The sequence below is a fragment of the Ovis aries genome, chromosome 1 (assembly GCF_016772045.2).
Source record: "Ovis aries strain OAR_USU_Benz2616 breed Rambouillet chromosome 1, ARS-UI_Ramb_v3.0, whole genome shotgun sequence".
NCBI lineage: Eukaryota > Metazoa > Chordata > Mammalia > Artiodactyla > Bovidae > Ovis > Ovis aries.
This window is the reverse complement of record NC_056054.1, coordinates 25,875,120-25,895,165: the sequence shown is the minus strand read 5'-3', so window position 1 is coordinate 25,895,165 and position 20,046 is coordinate 25,875,120. Positions and strand designations below refer to the sequence as shown.

General features: G+C 35.7%; 1 protein-coding gene across 9 annotated transcripts in view; it reads left to right on the top strand.

The window, feature by feature from the left end:
* EPS15 (epidermal growth factor receptor pathway substrate 15) overlaps positions 1–20,046 on the top strand; it is a 148,158-nt gene that overhangs the window by 44,223 nt on the left and 83,889 nt on the right. For all 9 annotated transcript variants that reach the window (XM_060408937.1, XM_042247911.2, XM_060408930.1 and 6 more), the window contains exons 8-12: positions 15–74; positions 11,458–11,547; positions 12,517–12,662; positions 14,268–14,424; positions 18,583–18,668. In XM_060408937.1, coding sequence (XP_060264920.1) covers positions 15–74; positions 11,458–11,547; positions 12,517–12,662; positions 14,268–14,424; positions 18,583–18,668 — 539 coding nt within the window. The remainder of the gene's footprint in view (positions 1–14; positions 75–11,457; positions 11,548–12,516; positions 12,663–14,267; positions 14,425–18,582; positions 18,669–20,046) is intronic.

The following is a 20,046-nucleotide window of genomic DNA, read 5'->3' as shown; positions in this document are numbered from 1 at the left end:
TTTTTCTTTTTAAGGTTTGGGAATTGAGTGATATTGACCATGATGGAATGCTTGACAGAGATGAGTTTGCCGTTGTAAGTAACCTAATGCTTTTGAAATTTTAAATATCTTAATGGTTTTCTCAAGTGAAAATTTCCCATTTTTGTTTATCTTTAGAGGAAAACTACATTTCTCTTAAAATTAATGGTATGATTTTTACCTAGAATTTATAGTCAATAAATATTATTCAGCAAATGGATAATGGAGAGTGAATGTTTTTGCCCTCTTCATTTTATTTGACTTTAAGCTACGTAAGAATACATGCTTTGGATAATGCACTGTAAAGATGCTGAGTATAATCTTTTGAATCTCAACTTGACCAGGCATCTTAGTGCCTACTTCTGCTGTGAAATGTCTTTATTTCAAATATACTCCCAAATTTTCACATTTGTTTCATTAAAGGAAAACATGAATAATACAACAGTTTCACCTCATATATGGAAGCAGAGAAAGTTTAGATATCTTATCTGAAGATATATTATCCTTAGTAAATGGATAGTTACTTCTTCAGAGAACTGTTTTCATGTCTTCCTTAAGGGTTGCATGAAATTCTGTGGTGAACTCATGAATGATAAATCTCTAATCCCCCTTTAATGTCTTATGTGGAAATTAGTCTTTTCAAATTTTCTCTCTTTGTTTTGCTAAGAAATTGTTGTTTCTTTGACTTTCAAATTTGCCACAGAATTGCACTATTCTTTATTCTCTTCTGGGTTTGTGTTTGGGTGTCTTTCTCTTTCCAGGTCTTACTTATTTTTGCTTCTTGTTTTTTGTTTAACTGAATTTTTGTGTAACCTATTAATCTTTTAAAAAGAGCCATCTTTTCTGGTAGTGTCTTTAGGATTTTCTATGTATAGTATCATGTCATCTGCAAACAATGACAGTTTTATTTCTTTTCCAATTTGAATTCCTTTTATTTCTTTTTCTTATTGCTATATTGAATAAAAGTGATGAGAGTGGATATCCTAGTCTTGTTCCTGATTTTAGAGGAAATGCTTTCAGCATTTTACTGTTATGTTACCTGTGAATTTGTCCTATATGGCCTTTATTATGTTGAGGTAGGTTCCTGCTATGCCCACTTTTTGGATAGGTTTTATTATAAATGTTGAATTTTGTCAAGAGCTATTTTGGCATCTATGAGTTGATCATACGTTTTTAATTTTTTTTGTGTGGTATCTTTATCTGGTTTTGGGCTTCCCTGGTGGCTCAGATGCTAAAGAATCCACCTGCAATGCTGGAGACCTGGGTTTGATCCCTGGGTTGGTAAGGTGCCCTGGGGGAGGGCTTGGTAACCCACTCCAGTATTGCCTGGAGAATTGCCATGGACTGAGGAGCCTGGCAGGTTACAGTCCATGGGGTCACAAAGAGTTGGACACAACTGAGCAGCTAAGCATACAGCATCTGATTTTGGTGTCAGGGTGATGGTGGCCTCATAGAATAAGTTTAGATGTGTTCCTTCCTTTGCAATTTCTTTGAATAGTTTAAGAAGGATTGGTATTACTCTCTTCTGAATTGTTGGTAGAATTTACAGGTAGAACCTGTAAAGCTATCTGATCCTGAATTTTTGTTTGTTGAGAGTTTTAAAATCACAGATTCAAGTTCAGTACTTAGAATTGGTCTATTCATATTTTCTATTTCTCCCTGGTTTAGTCTTGAGAGATTGTATTTTTCTAGTAATTTGTCCATTTCTTCGAGGTTGTACATTTTATTGCCATATAGTTGCTTGTGGTAGTCTTGCTGCAGTCCATGGGGTAGTGAAGAGTCAGATGTGACTAAGCAACTTTCCTTTCTCTTTTCCCTTTCATGCACTGGAGAAGGAAATGGCACCCCATTCCAGTGTTCTTGCCTGGAAAATCCCAGGGACGGGGGAGCCTGGTGGACTGCAGTCCTTGGGGTCACTAAGAGTTGGGTACGACTGAGCGACTTCACTTTCAGTTTTCACTTTCATGCATTGGAGAAGGAAGTGGCAACCCACTCCAATGTTCTTGCCTGGAGAATCCCAGGGACTGGGGAACCTGGTGGGCTGCCATCTATGGGGTCGCACAGAGTCCGACACGACTGAAGCGACTTAGCAGCAGCAAGTCTCTTTCATTTATTTCTGCTTTGATCTTTATGATTTCTCTCCTCTTACTAACTTTGGGTTTTGTTTGTTCTTATTTCTCTAGTTGCTTTAGGTGTAACATTAGGTTGTTTATTTGAGATTTTTCTTGTTTCTTGAGGTAAGCTTGTGTTGCTATAGACTTCCTTCGTAGAACTGCATTTGCTGCATTTGATAGATTTTAGCTTGTCATGTTTTCATTTTCATTTGTCTCTAGATACTTTATTTCCTTTTTGATTTCTTCAGTGACCCATTGGTTGTTTAGTAACACTGTTTAGCTTCCATGTGTTTGTGGTTTTTGCAGTTTTCTCTTAGTTGATTTCTAATCTCATAGCATTGTGGTTGGAAAACATACTTGATACAATTGCAATTTTCTTAAATTTACTGAGGCTTACTTTATGTCTCAGCATGTGTTCTATCCTGGAGAATGTTCCATGTGCACTTGAAAAGAAGGTGTATTTTGCTGCTTTCAGATGAAATGCTGTATTACTGTTAGTTTCATCTGGTCTAATGGGCCATTTAAGGCCTGTGTTCCTTATTTATTTTTGTCTGGATGATCTGTCCATTGATGTAAGTAGGGTGTTAAAATTTCCTACCATTACTGTGTTACTGTCAATTTGTCCTTTATGTCTGTTAACATTTACTGTATATATTGACATGCTCCTATGTTGAGTGCATTTATATTTACAGTTGTTGTATCTTCTTGATCCCTTGATCATTACATAGTGTCCTTTGTTGTCTCTTATAACAGTCTTTATTTTAAAGTCTGTTTTATCTGATTTAGGTATTGGTACTGCAGCTTTCTTCTGATACCCATTTGCATGGAATACCTTTTTTCATTTTCTCACTTTCAGTCTGTATGTGTCTCAAGATCTGAACGAATCTCTTGTAGACAGCATATATATGGGTCTTGTTTTTGTATCCATTCAGTTAGTCTTTGTCTTTTGGATGGAGCATTTAATCTATTTTCATTTAAGGTAATTATTGCTATGTATGTTCTTATTGCTGTTTCTGTTAATTGTTTTGAATTTGTCTTTGTAGGTCTTTTTTCTTCCTTTTCTCTTTTGTTCACTTGTGATTTGATGACTTTCTTTAGTGTTGTGTTTGGATTCCTTTTTTTTTGTTTGTGTATATATGAATTATAGATTTTTTGGTTTGCAGTTCCCAGAAGGTTTTGATATAGCAGTCTATATATATTTCCATGATTGTTTTAAGTTGCTGATCTCTTTAGTTCAAATGCATTTCAGATACCTTGCTTTTGTACTCTCATCATGATTTTTGGTTTAGATACCATATTTGTGTGTGGATGATTTCCCACCTTTACTCTAGGTTTGCCTTTACCAGTGAGCTTTCCCATTTCATAATTTTCTTGTTTCTCATTGTGGCCTTTTCTTTTCCACCTAGAGAAGTTCCTTTAGCATTTGTCATAATGCTGGTTTGGTGGTACTAAATTCTTTTTTGCTTTTGCTTATCTGTAAAGCTTTTGATTTCTCCATCAAATCTGAACAAGAGCCTTGCTGAGCAGAGTACTCTTGGTTGTAGGCTTTTCCCTTTTCCCTTTAAATGTATCATGCCACTCTCTTCTGTCTGTAAAGTTTCTGCTGAAAACTCAGCTGATAACTTTATGGAGATATCCTTGTATGTCATTTGTTGCTTTTCACTTGTTAGTTTTAATATTTTTTCTTTCTCTTTAATTTTTGTCAGTTTGATTACTATGTCTCAGCATGTTCCTCCTTGGGTTGATGCTGTATGGTACTCTCTGTGCTTCCTGGACTTGAGTGACTGCTTCCTTTCCCATGTTAGGGGAGTTTTCAGCTGTCACCTCTGTAAGTATTATCTTCTCAGGCCATTTCTCTCTCTTCTCCTTCTGGGATCCCTATAATGCAATGTTGCTGTGATTGACATTGTCCCAGAGGTTTCTTAAACTGTCCTCGTTTCTTTTCAGTCTTTTTTCTTTACTCTGTTCCACGGCAGTGATTTCCAGTACTCTTTCAGCTCCCTTATCCATTCTTCTGCCTCATTTATTCTTATATTGATTCCTTCTAGTTTATTTTTTATTTCAGTTATTGTATTCTTCAACTATCTTTGGTTCTTTATTTTTTCTAACTACTTGTTAAAAACTTATTGTAACTTCTTGCTTTATGCTTGAATTCTTTTCCCAGGTTCTTGGATCATCTTTGTGATCATTACTCTGAACTCTTTCTTGGGTAGATTGCCTATCTCCATGTCACTTAGTTGTTTTTATGGGGTTTTATCTTGTTCCTTTGTCTGGAACATAATCCTCTGCCATCTCCTTTTGTCTAAAGTTCTATTTGTGTTTTTATGTATGTGGAAAGTTAGTTATATTTCTCGATATTGGAGAAGTGGCCTTCTGTAGAGGATGTCCTCTGTGTACCAGCCGTATACTCCCCTCTCATCACAGTGGCCAGGAACCAGTTGGTCCCAGGGTAGGTTCTGACCTGTGTTTGCAGACTCAGTTGTATAGGCTGTGGCACTGTATATATCTTGCTTCTGGTGTTTGACCCCTGTTGGGTGAGGCTGGTCTAGCTTCCTAGTGGTTAGGGGCAGGTTTCTGCCCACTGATGGGTGGAATTGGATCTTGGCTCTTTGGTGTACAGTGCCATGTCAAGGAGTGTGTCTAGAGGTGGTTGTGGTCTCAGGAAGTCTTTAGGCTGCCTATCTTTTGATGGATGGGACTGTGTTCCTGCCCTGTTCGTTGTTTGGCCTGAGGCATCCCAACACTGGAGCCTACAGGCTATTGGCTTGGTCAGGTCTTGGTACTAATGTCCCAAGCAAGATATCTTCTGGATATATTTGTCATTAGCTTTTGTGTTCTAAGAGAGAGCCACACCCACCCCCTACTTTGGTGGGAGACCCTCCATGACCAACAGGTAGGTCTGGCCTAGGCTTCTATGAATTTACTGCTTTTCCTTGGTTCCTAGTGCACATGAGACCTTGGGTGCACCCTCCAAGAGTGTAGTCTCTGTTTCCCCCAGTCCTGTAGAGTAAGACTCGCTGACCTTCCAAGCCAAGGGCTCTGGGGACTCCTCCTACTGATGCCAGACCCCCAGACCAGGGAGCCTGATGTGGGGCTCAGAGCTCTCTCTCCTTGGGAGATCTTCTACTATATGATTATATTCAGTTTGTGAGTCTCCCATCCAGAGGTGTGGGATTTGGTTATATAGTAGATGTGCCCCTCCTACTGTCTTATTGTGATTTCCTTTTTGTCTTTGGATGTAGAATTTTTTTTTTTTGTATGTTCCAGTCTTTTTTATTGATGATTGTTCAGTGGTTAGTTGTCATGTTGATGTTCCTCTGGAGGAGTAAGCTCAAGGTCTTCTATTCCAACATCTTGTCTTCTCTTCCGAACTGGGCACTCTAGCAGGAACCGAGCACAGAGGTCCTGAGAGCCCTGTTATCAAGTCTTCCTAATGCAACCTAGATACAGCCATCTTTGGCAAACTCTGAGAAAGTAGAGAGTAAACCACGTGAGAGTGTTCTGAAAAGGAAGGCTCTGTAGTGCTATTTAAGAAAAAACCATCCCAGATAAAAGTCTGCACTGCGTCTACTCAGATGTAAGGGTGCAGACTGGAGTGCTTTTCTCCTGCATATGTGGCCACATGCAGGCAATTGTCCCAGAGCCAAAGTGTGTGTTTATTTTTTGAATGGGAATAAATAAAAATGAAGTTCATAAGAAATTCTAATTTGGTTTGTTGAATTACAATATGGATTTTTGAAAACAATAGCTTCTTATTTCATTAATGAACCAAAATTTGGTTGAACCTGCATCTTTATGTTCAAGACTTAATCTTTAAAATTCGTAACCAAGCCAAATTCTTTCTTTCCTTTTATAGCATAGGTGGGATTTTTGGGTTGGTTTACTTTTTTAATTAGAATAAATAAAGTTGAAGATAGTGAGATATTCTAACTTTTACAACTTCTGTTGTATGTGAACTTTTAGTCAACAGTACTTATTTCTTTGCAAAGGTAAATGCTTTTCATATTCTCTGAAATCTAGTGCTTTAGTTAAAAATCCAGAATCTAGAGTATCTTGGTGGAGTTTTTCTTTTTTTCTTTTAACTAAATTTGTAAAGGTTAGGCCTTGGCATGCCTTGGGTTCTGGCCACAATTAAAATGACTTTGGAAACTACTTTCAGGGATCATTTCTGTAGTTCATAAAATGACTTTTGAGATGGTTATGTACATATTGTTATTGTTGTTCAGTTGCTAAATCGTGTCTGACCCTTTGCAACCCCATGAACTACAGCACACCAGGCTTCCCTGTCCTTCACTATCTCCCAGAGTTTGTTCAGATTGATTTCTGTTGAGTTGGTGATGCTGTCTGGCCATCTCATCCTCTACTGCTGCCTTCTCCTTTTGCCTTTAATCTTTCCCAGCAGCAGGATCTTTTCTAATGAGTCACCTCTTCACATCAAGTGGCCAGAGTATTGGAACTTCAGCTCCAGCACTCACCAGTCCCTCTAATGACTATTCAGGCTTGATTTTCTTTAGGATTGACTGGTTTGATCTCCTTGTAGTCCAAGAGACTCTTAAGAGTCTTCTCCAGTACCGCAATTCGAAAGCATCAATTCTTCAGTGCCTCGCCATTTTTATGGGCCAACTCTCACATCCATAGCTGACTACTAGAAAAATTACAGCTTTGACTATATGGACCTTTGTCTGCAAGGTGATGTCTTTGCCTTTCAATACACTGTCCAAGTTTATCATAGCTTTTCTTCCATGGAGCAAGTGTCTCTTCATTTCATGGCTGCAGTGCCAGGCTGCAGAATAACTGCGGATGGTGACTGCAGTCATGTGTGTATGTATACACACAAAAATAAGATGGCAAAAAATAATTTCTACATCCTTGAATGCAGATTTTTTAAATGTCAGTGACTATTACCAGTATTCTGTTTGCTCATGAATGAATTATATGACTAGAGTATAAGGATATTGGAAGTACATCTTCCTGAGTTTTACTTCTGATTTACTTAGCTGAGGAGAATGTCTGATAGGGCATTAAGGGGACATTTTATGAAAGAGTCAAATTTTCCTCTGGTATCTATTTGAAAACTCAAAATACCATAATATATAAAATTGTGGGGGCTTCCCTCGTGATACAGAGAATAAGAACCTGCCTGCCAATACAGGGGACAACATGGGTTTGATCCCTTGTCTAAGAAGATTCCACCTGTTGCAGAGTAACTAAATCTAGGTGCCCCAGCTTGGGTCTTGCTACTGAGTCCACACTCTAGCACCCATGAGCTGCAACCACTGAGCCTGTGCGCCACAGATCCTGAAGTCCATGGGCTCTACATGCTGCACTTACTGAACCCATGTGCTGCAAAAGACCCAGCGCAACCAAAACTAAATAAAAAATTATGATATTGGGAAATGACTAATAATTATGTTAAAGTCTATTGTTCCTTTTGTTGGAATGAGTTCTATCAGTGTGCAGTCCTATTTCTTTGTTTTATTGAGTCTGAAACCACGGTTTTTAAAGTGAAGACTCTTAAATTTAATAATTTAATATTTGGTAAATGAGCTTATGCTTTTATCATAGATTTTAGAGTTGAACAAGATCCTGTACATTAGCTCTTTTAAGCACAGATCGGTTAGTGACAGAGCGAGAGCTGAACCTGGGCCTTCTAGATCATGCTGATTTTGATTTGTTTTTATGTTTATTAAATTTTAGAATAGCTTTAAATTTTGGAAAAGTTGTAGATAAAATACAGAGACTTCTTCAATACCCCTCACCCCACTTCTCTTACAATATTAACATATTATATTGTCATGGTACTTATGTCAAAACTAAAAACAACATTGGTACATTACTGTTAATTGAACTCTAGACCTTGTTTGCAATTCACCAGTGCTTCCTTTCGGAGAAGGCGATGGCACCCCACTCCAGTACTCTTGCCTGGAAAATCCCATGGACAGAGGAGCCTGGTAGGCTACAGTCCATGGGGTCGCGAAGAGTCGGACACGACTCGGACACGACTAAGTGACTTCACTTTCACTTTTCACTTTCCTGCATTGGAGAAGGAAATGGCAACCCACTCCAGTGTTCTTGCCTGGAGAATCCCAGGGACGGGGGAGCCTGGTGGGCTGCCGTCTGTGGGGTTGCACAGAGTCAGACACGACTGAAGTGACTTAGCAGCAGCAGCAGCAGCAGTGTTTCCTTTCAGTCCTTGGATTCCGTCTAGGCTGCCACACTACATTTAATTGCCATGTATTCTCAGTCTCTCTGGTCTTTGATAGTTTCTCAGTGTTTCCTTTTTTTCCTATAACTTTTAACGTTATCTAGGAGTACTAGCTAGGTATCTTGTGGAATGTCTTCCAATCTAGAAATAAGTGTTTTTCTCATAATTAACTGGAGGGTATGAGTTTTTGAAAAGAATACCACAGATGTAGAATACCTCTCTCATCACTTTTATTGGCAAGTAGGGCACGGGGTACATGATGTCCACATGCCATCACTGGTAATATTAACCTTCATCACTTGGTTAAGGCTGTGTTTGCAAAGTTTCTGCACTGTAATTTCCCCCTTTTCCTTCCTTCCTCCTTGGAGAGAGATACTCATGACTCTTTTACCTTATATTCTGTCTTCCTATTTATTCATTTTTACATTCTTAAACTTTTCTGTTAGGTAAGTTCTTAGACTGAAAGTCGTGAATTTTTGTCAGTATTATTTGTTGTATCCTCATTATATGAACAGTTTTTGGGACTTAGAGAATTAAGAATCTCTCTCAACTTGTTCACATTGCATTGAAATTTATGTTTCACTTGTTTGCTCTTGTTGGATTGTTAAAATGAAAGATCCCTTTACTTATGTATTTGTAATGCCTAGTACAGTGTCTGGTGGCAAGAAACTTTTCAGTAAATGATTTATTGAACTAAATTGATGAGGGAAGCATGTATGACTTGGAAGACATAAAAAACACCTGATATTTTCATCCTAGATTGCTGTTACTAGATGTTGGCAGTTCAGCTGATTGAGTAAACCAATGAGCAACCAGAACTCCTTAGGAAACTCCTAAAATACTGATTCTCAAAGTATGGTCTCCCATAAATAACATCAGTGTCACCAGTTAACTTACTAGAATTGCAAATTCTCAGGCGTTAACCTCAGACTAATTGAATAAGAGTCACTGGGGTTGGGTTGAAAAACCTGTGTTTTAACAAACCCTCCAGGTGTTTCTGGTGGCCACTAAATTTTGAGAAATACTCTCTGGAAGCATAGAGGATGAAAAAAAAGAAAGTGAGCCACTAGTGGTAATTGACTGCAGCAGTGAAACAAAAGTACCCTCTTTTCCTGTTGTCTATATCTCTGAGTAAGCTTAGGTTTATTTTTGATGCTTTTACCTTGAAATCATGTTTGAAATGCTTCTTAGTTAAGTGTCTCTCTCTAGCTGTGCAAATGTGTTTGCTAGTACCTAGAACCTGTCAGTTTAAAAACTAGTTGCTGGCCAGGTTTTGGGGGAAGGAGGTTTGTTTTCTTCGTGTGTGTGGGTTTTTTGTTTTTGACAAGTGTACGTCATTGGATTCAGTTGCTGTATTAGTTTTAATGATACACTGATTAAGTACAATAGGAAATCAAACAATCATAACAGCATACTGTTCACTTTTTCTGTTTTATTTGGTGGAAAAAATTTTGACTTCAGTTGTCAGGAAAACTATTTTCAAGGCAACATGAACTTAGCAATACTTTTTTTAACTTTAAAAAAATGTGTTGTCTATTGGCAGCAGATGGCTGACATAGCTTTTTTGCTTCAAGTGTCCACTTTTCCAGGAAATGACTCCCATCTGTACAAGAGGAATGCTGACCTTAATGTGCATGTTATTCACTTCTTTTAACTCAGTGCCAAGCTAATATATTCACATATATTGTAAATTTGGTTGAAAGTATGTGCTAGCCAGATTGTTTTGTTTCTGGTGATTCAAGCTTTTGAAGATAGATAGTTTGTGGGGTTTTTTTTTTTTTATTTTATAATTAAAAATAACTTTTAATAGGTAAAATAGTTTCATGATTCATAAATCAGTTCAATATAAAAGGATATTCAGTGGAAAAAATATCAGTCTCATCCTTGCCCTCAACTGCTCCATTTACACCTACTCTATATATTCTTATGTATCCTGCCTTTGTTTATACCCCTAGAATTTCTTAATGCAAACTGAAACAAATTTGAGTAACTATTATCCTGTTACTGCAAAGATTATACACTATTATACATACACACTGTTCAATACTATACTTAATTTCATGTTAACATTGTATTTTGGATATCTTTTCACACAAAGTGCTCCATGATTCTTTTTTTCTGGTCAGCTTTATTGAGGACTACTTTACATACAATGAATTGCATTCAATTTAAATATATAATTTGATGAGTTTTGACAATTGTGTATTTCTGTGAAGGTACCACTGCAGTTAAGACACAGAATATTTCCCATGGGTTTGGTGGGTTTTTTTTTTTTTTAGGTTTGTTTGATAGTATTTCATTGTATGGATATACCAGTCTTTTAAACCAGTCTTCTGTTGATGAGCACTTAAGTGCTGATATAAACAGTTCTTCAATTAATAACCTGTTTCATACAGCCTTTCCTATGTAGATAGGTAGAGAATATGTAAAGATAGATTCCCAGATATCAGATTGCTGAGCCAAATGGGAAGTCAGTAATTTGGTAGATGTTGCCAAAATGCCTTACAATAGGCTTGGTACTAGTGTGAGCTTTCACTAGCAATGTACGAGAGTCTGTTTGCCCATTGTAGTTAACAAAATTGTGTTATGAAACTCTGGACTTTTGTCGATCGATGGGAAAGGATGTTTTTCATATAGTTTTAACTTTGTTTTCTTGTGAGTGAAAGTGAGCATATTTTTGTAAGTTAAAGGATGGGCCAATTGTAGTATTTACTTTTCTAGAAATTATCTTTTAATCCATTTTCCTACTGGATTTTGTGTTTGTTTTTTTTTTTTCTGTTAATTTGTAGGAATTCTTTATATATTAGGGAAGTTCTTTCTTTGCAAAATTTTTTCCCCCAGGTTGTTTTCATTAGACATTACAAGACTTGTAGTTGAAGGGTGTGTGTCTGAGTCTTTACTGCTCAGATATCTTCCTAAAATTTGCTTTAATTTATTTCCCTTTATCCCTCCTTCCTTTCATCTCTCCCTTTTTTCCTCTTTCTTTCCTTCCTAGCTTAATTTCTTAATAAAAGGATTTGAGGCAGCTTGAATATGCTTTTTGTTGAACAAAAATTAATTCGTGGGTGGTGGTTGTTAAGTGGTTTTAATATATATGACTCTGGTTCGTCTGTTTTGAAGGCCATGTTTTTGGTATACTGCGCACTGGAGAAAGAACCTGTGCCAATGTCCTTGCCTCCAGCCTTGGTGCCACCTTCTAAGAGGAAAACGGTCAGTATATCAGGCCCTATGCGGTTGATCCCCTCTTCAGCATCAGCCAAGGAATCTTACCACTCCTTCCTACCAGTAGGCATTTTACCTACCAAAGCACCGTTAAGACAGGTATAGATTTATCATTGTTAAAGGACTTAAAAAAAAAAAACAAAGTGCATGGCATTTAACAACTGATCGCTTGATGAAGATAGAAGGAACAATCAAAGGGATCAAACTTCAGGGCTCCCTCTGGTTGAACTTGTCTAATGTGATGTCCTAGAGAAGACAGATAATCCTCTCCTATATTTGGCCTTACTTAGGTCATATGGATGTTTTGTTGGCTTTGCCTTGATCTACCTGGAATTCAAGTTGGAGATAAAAGATACACTGTGTTAATCTGGCATGCTTGCTCTGGCATAGTTATTAGATGTTTTGTTAGTTTAATGTCAAGTTAACTCTTGATTCTTTGGGGGTCAAATTATCCAATTTTGTGTTGTCCAAGGACTTTTTTTCCTGTAGCCAGCTGCTTGTTAGGTTGAGTGAAGGAAAATAATGACAGAATATGCAAACCAGCCACCTGATTCTTAACTGTTCAGCTACAGTTAAGAATGCAGAATGAAACTGTAAAAAAATGGAGATTTGGAATTATCTGAGTCTTTTTACAAACTCTCCCAGTTACATATATTAATATGGTCATTCATAAGTCAAGAGTTAACTGTGCTTGAATTTACTCATTATTAAAACAAAATAAAATGGGCATCTGTAAATATAGGCCCTATATCTAACCTATATTTTTTTCCTGTAATTTTCTCTTCATCACAGCATTTCAGTTGGGGTGTGATGGAAGTGACACACTGTTGGTATAGTTAGTGGGATAGAGTTGCTGAGAATTTGTGACAGATACTGTCATGACTTGAAAGGGGACACTTGAAAGTTTGTTTCATTTTGGCAAAAATACATATATATATATGTATTTTTTTCCTGTAGTGGATTGTATCCCCTGCAGAAAAAGCTAAATATGATGAAATCTTCTTGAAAACTGATAAAGATATGGATGGATTTGTGTCAGGATTGGAAGTCCGTGAAATCTTCCTGAAGACAGGCTTACCTTCTGCCTTACTAGCCCATATTTGGTAAGACTTTAAGCTGATTTAAAAAACAAATAATGGTTCTGTATCAGCTCTACTTTTGTACATTCTTATTAATATTTTAGGCATTAGTAAGTAGGACAGTTTTTGTTTTAGAACTTTGTAGTGAAACTTTTGTCTGATGATTTTATTATTAATAAATTTATTTTTTAATTGGAGAATTGCTTTATAGTATTGTATTGGTTTCTGCCATAGGACTGCGCAAATCAGCCATAATTATACATATCCCCTCCCTCTTGATGATTTCTTCTGAGTAGTGGACAAAAGCTTGAAGATAGGTTACCTATAATTTTATGAGGTTGACAGTGTCAGTTATTAGAATGTTAAAATCCAGCATTGGTTTATATCAGCTATTAAACTTCAGTTTTTAAAGGAGAATCCAAAATTCTGAAATTTAAACAGTATTAAAAAGCAGAATCTTGAAAGCATTATTGTATAATTCTGTAGAATATATGTATACTTACATCTTTACATGGGAACTACACACTTGGTCCTTAAAAGTGACAAACTTTAGCATCTTTAGTGAATTTCACATTAAATGAGATAATATATAATGAAAATGCTTTATAGTGAGCCTGCTGCCAATGTGTCTCATTATACTGAGGTTAGTTATCATGAGGTTTCAAGGGGCAGACATCAAAAATGGTACCACATAGTTGCAAAAAGGAACATAGGAAAGAACAAAGGACAGTAGATCCTAGGCTGGGCACTATGCTGAATAAATGGCAGCTGTCATGGGCTTCCCATTATGCCCAAACTTCTTATGTACTTTGTTTTAATTCTCACAGTAACTTTGCAAGATGGATGTTATCTCCACTTTGTAGATGAAGAAACTTAGGCTTGGAGAGGTTAAAAATTATGGCCAACTTCATAAGAAGAAATAAGTAAAAAAGTGGAATTCAAGGTTTCTTTGACACCATAGTCTGTAGTCTTTTTGTTAGGCCACGTTGGTTTTCGGTGAATCATTCAGATCAGAACTTTAGAAAGCTGAGGTTTAGAAAAAGGAAAAAGCAAATAGAATAAAACATTGCTGTTTCTCTTCAAGTAATTTTGTAAAGGTTTCCAGATTGCTGCCTTCTTTCCACACGTGATCTCCATTTGCAGCTGTTGTTTTTCTTTGATTTGGGGACCTTATATCTTCCTACTTCAAAAGTTGCAAGAAACAAGCTGACACAGGGTGTTTTGCTTGTTTTATAATCATTGTAATGCCATGAACGAACCAAATTTGTCGAAACTTTAGGTTTTATTTAACATCTTTTAATGTGTAAAATGTTGGGAGCAGAGACTATTGGCCCACCACAACTTTTACTCTGTAGTGATTCTGGAAATCAATAAGAAAGCATAGAGCAAACCCAAATTATAGATCCCCCTGCTCAGCACCAAGGTGAATGGTCTCTCTTTCTTACCATTTTATTAATAGCTAATATCTCTCTTCTAACATGTTAGTGAGTTTTGGGCTAGCCATGAGTTGGTGTGACTCTTTTTTAATTCAAATGATGATTATTTTAAAGCTACATAGTCATTTTCCCCTGGATTTTTAGAATGTTAGTTGTGGCATTTATATACTGTTCATTTTGTTTCTTTGCGCAGGGCATTATGTGACACAAAGAACTGTGGGAAGCTTTCAAAAGATCAATTTGCCTTGGCTTTTCACTTAATCAATCAGAAGTTAATAAAGGGCATTGATCCTCCTCACAATCTTACTCCTGAGATGATCCCGCCATCAGATAGGGCCACTTTACAAAAGGTGAGACAGCTTAAAACCTTAATGCAGTTAACAGAAACAAATGCTGTGTCAGATGACAAACTCAGTTTGTATGGAATAGTGGAGAAAATGTATCTGGCTAGAAACAGAGCAGTATACTGTTTGTAGTTTAATTTGTACCTATAAATATGTTCAATGCCTTGTATGATATCCTTGGGCTATAGCTCATTTTTCCCATCATTCATCACACGTATGGCAACCATGTTTTCTGAAAATTGGAAAAATTTGATCTTGTTTTTCCCCTCTTAGATTTGTGAATTTATTTTTATTAATAGAGTGTTGATTTTAAATGAAATCTATAAGAATTAAATTATTATGTGTATTATTAATATTAAATTATTATGATAATTCACACTTGGAGAAAACTACGAATTTGAAAATAAAACCTGAGAGATTATGATTATGTGTTGTTGATTTTACATAAAAAGAAAAGAAAAACTTTTTGAGGAAAAAACCTATGTGGCTTTTGCCATATGGATGACCTCTATTCCTGAACATGCAACCACATTTCATATCTGAACAGTTAGAAACAGGTTTTAGCTACTTTTGGTTCTGGCCAGTAGTGGGGATTTTCAAAACTACATGTTTTAGTAATACTGTATCTTGATTTTTCTTTTCTCATCTAGAAACGCTTCCTAATATTGTGGTTTATAATACCTTGGCCTTGTAATAGAGCTTTAAAAGAGCCTGCCTATTCTAGTGGCTATTTGCCTTAAAACTATGAACTTCATATCTTTAAATATTTTGTGACCTACAAAGTAACCATGACTGTGGTGCTTCTTTAAAGTTATATATATATAGGAGTTGTCATATATTTGATATGAGGAGAGTTCTCTTTAAAATTGTCAGTATACTATTTTGCATTAATTTTGTTGCTTAGGTTTAAAAATCCCATTTTAACAAATTGAATAAATCAAAATTAGATTATTTTCTCCTACTCAACTAAATGGAAATTTATAGCCACTAAGTATAGAAGTTATGTGTAAGAGTTTTTATTCTTATTTTCAAGTAGAGTTACTGTTTGATAATCTGCTTTGTCAGTGTTTGGGGAGGAGCATTTTGTGAATTTTTGAGATTTATTTTGATGTAAGACATGGATTCCCTAAGTTGGAGAAGGCTAAAAGTGATGCCACCTGCAAAGATAAAGATTACAAACTTGTATTTATTCCCCCTGCTATAACTGTACCTCAGTTATGGAATGATGTGTTGTTTCATCTTCTTTCACCTATATAGACTGTTTTCTTTCCCTTGTTCTCTTCATTTTATACCCACTGAATCTCCCACCAACACAGAGTACACATACAGCAGAACTTTCTGAAGCAAATTATGTTTGTTCATCAAAGGCTCTAATTAGTAGACACTTTGAGTTGCATCTGCTATACAGAATTTTCAGTTTAGCAGATTTAGTAAAGTCCATTCACTAGAGCATAGGTACTTCTATGTGAGATACCAGTATTCATTAAAATGGGATTTTATCACTGTTGTCTTACCTATAACCAATAATTTTAACCTTAAAAATTAAAATTTGCATTTGTTTTGTCGTTCAAATAATCAATTTTCTCTTTATAATCTAATTTTTTTAGAACTGCATTTTTGCAGCTTTGACTAATCCTTTTTTGAACGTTGCTTTCCTTTCTGTGTTTTTTCTAGTTTGGACTATTTTTTCCATTCTGCAGCACTCTGCTTTTCGCCTTTCTTGTACTGTCAGTTTCTTAACTCTACTCTCTCAAGGTTAGAGCTTTATTTTATGCCTTTGTTAGCATTACAGGTTTTGGTTTACAAGACACATTTTGAAATTAGCGGTTTTTTTATGCAGTTAAGTTGATGCAGAGAAAATACCTAAACAGCATGCTTTTGTCACATGTCTGTCACTTGTTCCTTGTGTGCATTTTAACTTGCCTTCCTTAGGCTCTCTGATCCACTTAGAATCACCAAAGTGGAACTTTTCTGTAATGAACAAAACAGGGTTAGAGAAAGTATTCTGTGACCAGGGAACATAAAAAAGTAAATTTTCTTCTTATGCCTTATATATTGTTAGCTGTACCTTTCCATGCTTCCTGATTGAATATCATTTTATTGCTCTGGAATGGGAGTTTAATTTTTGTGTCAGTAACTGACGCACACAAGCACACTAATCTGTACCAATTAAGTAAATTTCATTCTGGAGTCATCTGTGGTATCACTTTATAACTTGCTTGAAGTTAAACTTATTTATCTCACTCTTATTTGATGATATTTTTAATAGTGAAAGACTGTCAAATGTGAGTCACTTTTTTTGAGTTAGAGTGATAAGAGGTGTGGGAGTCATGAGTTTCTTGGTTTGTTTGCACCTCTGATAGCAAAGTTCTCAGTAGCTTTTAGGTGATGTAAGTTACTCTTGGTGATGAAAGTGAGACTAAGTGCTTATTTTTCCTTTTGTTCACCATTCAAATTGTCTGGCCAGGCTTAGCTCATAAGTTAAAATCCTGGTAAATAAATACTTGTCACATTCAGAAACTCACTTTAAAATTTCCAATTTAATATGGAATCATAAGGGTCTGTGTATTAGTGAAACACATAGTGAAACACATAGTGAAACACACTGTAAGAGGTATATTTGGTACAGATCTGTAATTAATATAAAATTGAGACTAGCATTAATTGAATATTAATTGATCCTAATTTTGGTGTTGATAATCAGAACAAAGCACATGAGGACTGTTATGCAGTGTAGCGTAAAGAAGTATAGACATGATTATTTGCCACATTTTATGGATGTATCTGTTTATCGGGTTGGTTTTTAGGATAATAGTTTTATTTAAATAGTCTTAGTTTGCAGGTGCTGAGGGGCATAATGTGAAACAGCACTTGAATTTAATTAGAAGTCTCTTGACAATATTGCCTATTAGCTGGGTTCAACTTTAAGCAAGTCCTTTAGTATGTTTCCTTAATTCTAAAATGAGGTTTATAATAATACCTGCCTTACCTACAGCGCTACAGTTTTCAGATTAGTACTTAAGTTATTTGTAAACCTTTATAATTATGAGCAGATAGGATATTGTGAACTTCCAGATTTCTTCTGTTGTGCAGGTTGGTGACACACATTAAGTTCATAGCAGCATAAGTATAATAGTAAGTTTTGTGTTCTGCTAATAAGGTCCTCAATATATCTTAGTTTTACATGTTTAAATCTCAGTTTTAACATTTCCTAATGGTGATCATCCCGTTATTTGTCAATCTGCTTGTAGCATAGGGTGTAGGTCAAGTGTTTGAAGGAACAATTATTTTTTTGCCCTGACTTCAGCTGGTTATGTAAGGCAACAAAAATGGTTCACAAAGGAAATTGAGCCAGAGTGGAAGCAAGTCATTGCGAGGCTTTCTATCTTTAAAGAGCATTTTCTGAAGTTAATTATAATAGCTTACATTTGTAAAATATCATAAACTTTGTAGAATGACTTCGTATGCAATATTTAATTTTTGAAGTGGGCAGGCGAGAGATTATTTCCCTGTTTTACAGTGAAATCATGCAGCTAGTAAAATAGCAGGACCCAGAATAAATCAGCTGGGTTTTCTAAATACAAATACCATTCAGAGACTAATTCTGATATCTTCATTATCAAAAGAAAATCTTATGTAAATTATATCATATGAAGATAGTTTCATGTATGGTGATATTAATATTTACTGTGGAATATGCTGGGTGGTTGGCTTTAGTTTAAATAGAGGAGACACTGAAAGTATTTAAGGAAAGTAAATATTTGTTTAATTAAATAAAATCAACCATCATTTATTTGATACAAATAAATCACCATTCATCTCCCCAAGAAATTTATGCTTCAGTGGAGGAGTTAGTTTATAAATCTGTTATCTTCTTTATTGCAGTGTTCTAGACAGGCTAAGATAAGTGATGAAGATATTGAGATCTCAAATGGTGGTATATATTATAGAACAACAGCTTTTAGAGAGTTTTAAGGGAATATGTCTTAGTATATAACTGTATGTATGTGTGTGAAATTACACTAGATACGATAGTTTTCTTTAATGAATTAAAAGTGTTAGTAATACCATAAAACATTTGTCCGTACTTTTAAACGTTTTTAATGCTTTTCTACATGCAATTTCATAGTAATAATGTGGTAATTGTGAACTCTTTGTTTTTAGAACATCATAGGATCAAGTCCTGTTGCAGATTTCTCTGCCATTAAGGAGCTAGATACCCTTAACAATGAAATAGTTGACCTACAGAGGTATGTAAAGTAAAATTATACCTGACTATATAAATACACACACACTCTTTTCTGTTTCTAATGTAAATCTTGGTAAATACTAGTTTATTTGGTTAACTACTATAGTTCTTAAAATGGGAATCAGTGTACCTTATTAAATCTAAGGCAACCTTTAATTGCAGGATGTACTATTTTCTTGTGTAGCACTGAATAAAGAAAAAGTCAAAAAAAAAAAAAGAAAAAAAAAAAAAAGAAAAAGTCAATTCCAAATAAATAATGGCCTTCCATCAACTATAAGGTACTATTTGATTATTGTCAGTGAAATAAGTATATTGTAAAAATTTAATTTTTTTCTGGAAGTATGATTTACAGCGTTGTGTTAGTTTCAGGTGCATAGCAAAATGATCGTTTTATACATATATATTCCTTTTATATACACACACACATATATATACGTATATAGATATATACACATACATACACTTGTTCTTTTTCAAATTCTTTTCCCTCATAGGTTATTACAAAATATTGAGTATAGTTTCCTATGCTCTTCAGTAGGTCCTTGTTGATTTTCTATTTCATTTGTAGTAGTGTGTTTATGTTAATCCCAAACTCCTAACTTTGTCCCTCCCTTTCCCCTGAAATAATTTTTCCTCCAACTTTAGGTATTTGAATAACACATTCAGTTCAGTTCAGTTCAGTCGCTCAGTCGTGTCCGACTCTTTGCGACCCCATGAATCGCGGCACGCCAGGCCTCCCTGTCCATTACCAACTCCCGGAGTTTACCCAGACTCATGTCCATTGAGTTGGTAATGCAGTCCAGCCATCTCATCCTCCTGTCATCCCCTTCTTCTCCTGCCCCCAATCCCTCCCAGCATCAGAGTCTTTTCCAATGAGTCAGCTCTTTGCATGAGGTGGCCAAAGTATTAGAGTTTCAGCTTTAGCATCAGTCCTTCCAAAGAACACCCAGGACTGATCTCCTTTAGGATGGAATAACACATTAGGAAAACATTATTTAATACATTTTATTGAAGGAATTTTATATGCAGACACCATACCAAGAGCTTTTGTAACTGTTGCCTTTGATCCTCACAAAAACTTTGTAACTTGAGATAGATATTACTGTTCTGTTTTACAGGTACAGAGTTAAGATGCTTAGAGAGGTTATTTTACTGAAAGTCATACAAACCTATAAGCGGTAGAATTAATACCTGATCTCAAGACTACTTGATTTGGAGTTGAATTTTCTTTCTTATACACGTGTACTGTGTAGAAATGGACTTGAATACAATTAGATTTGAATCTAAATATAGCAGGTATTCTTAGTTAATCTCCTTGTCCCTATAAACTTTTATGATAATGCATATTGTAAAAATGACTTCCTAAAATTTCTTTTTAA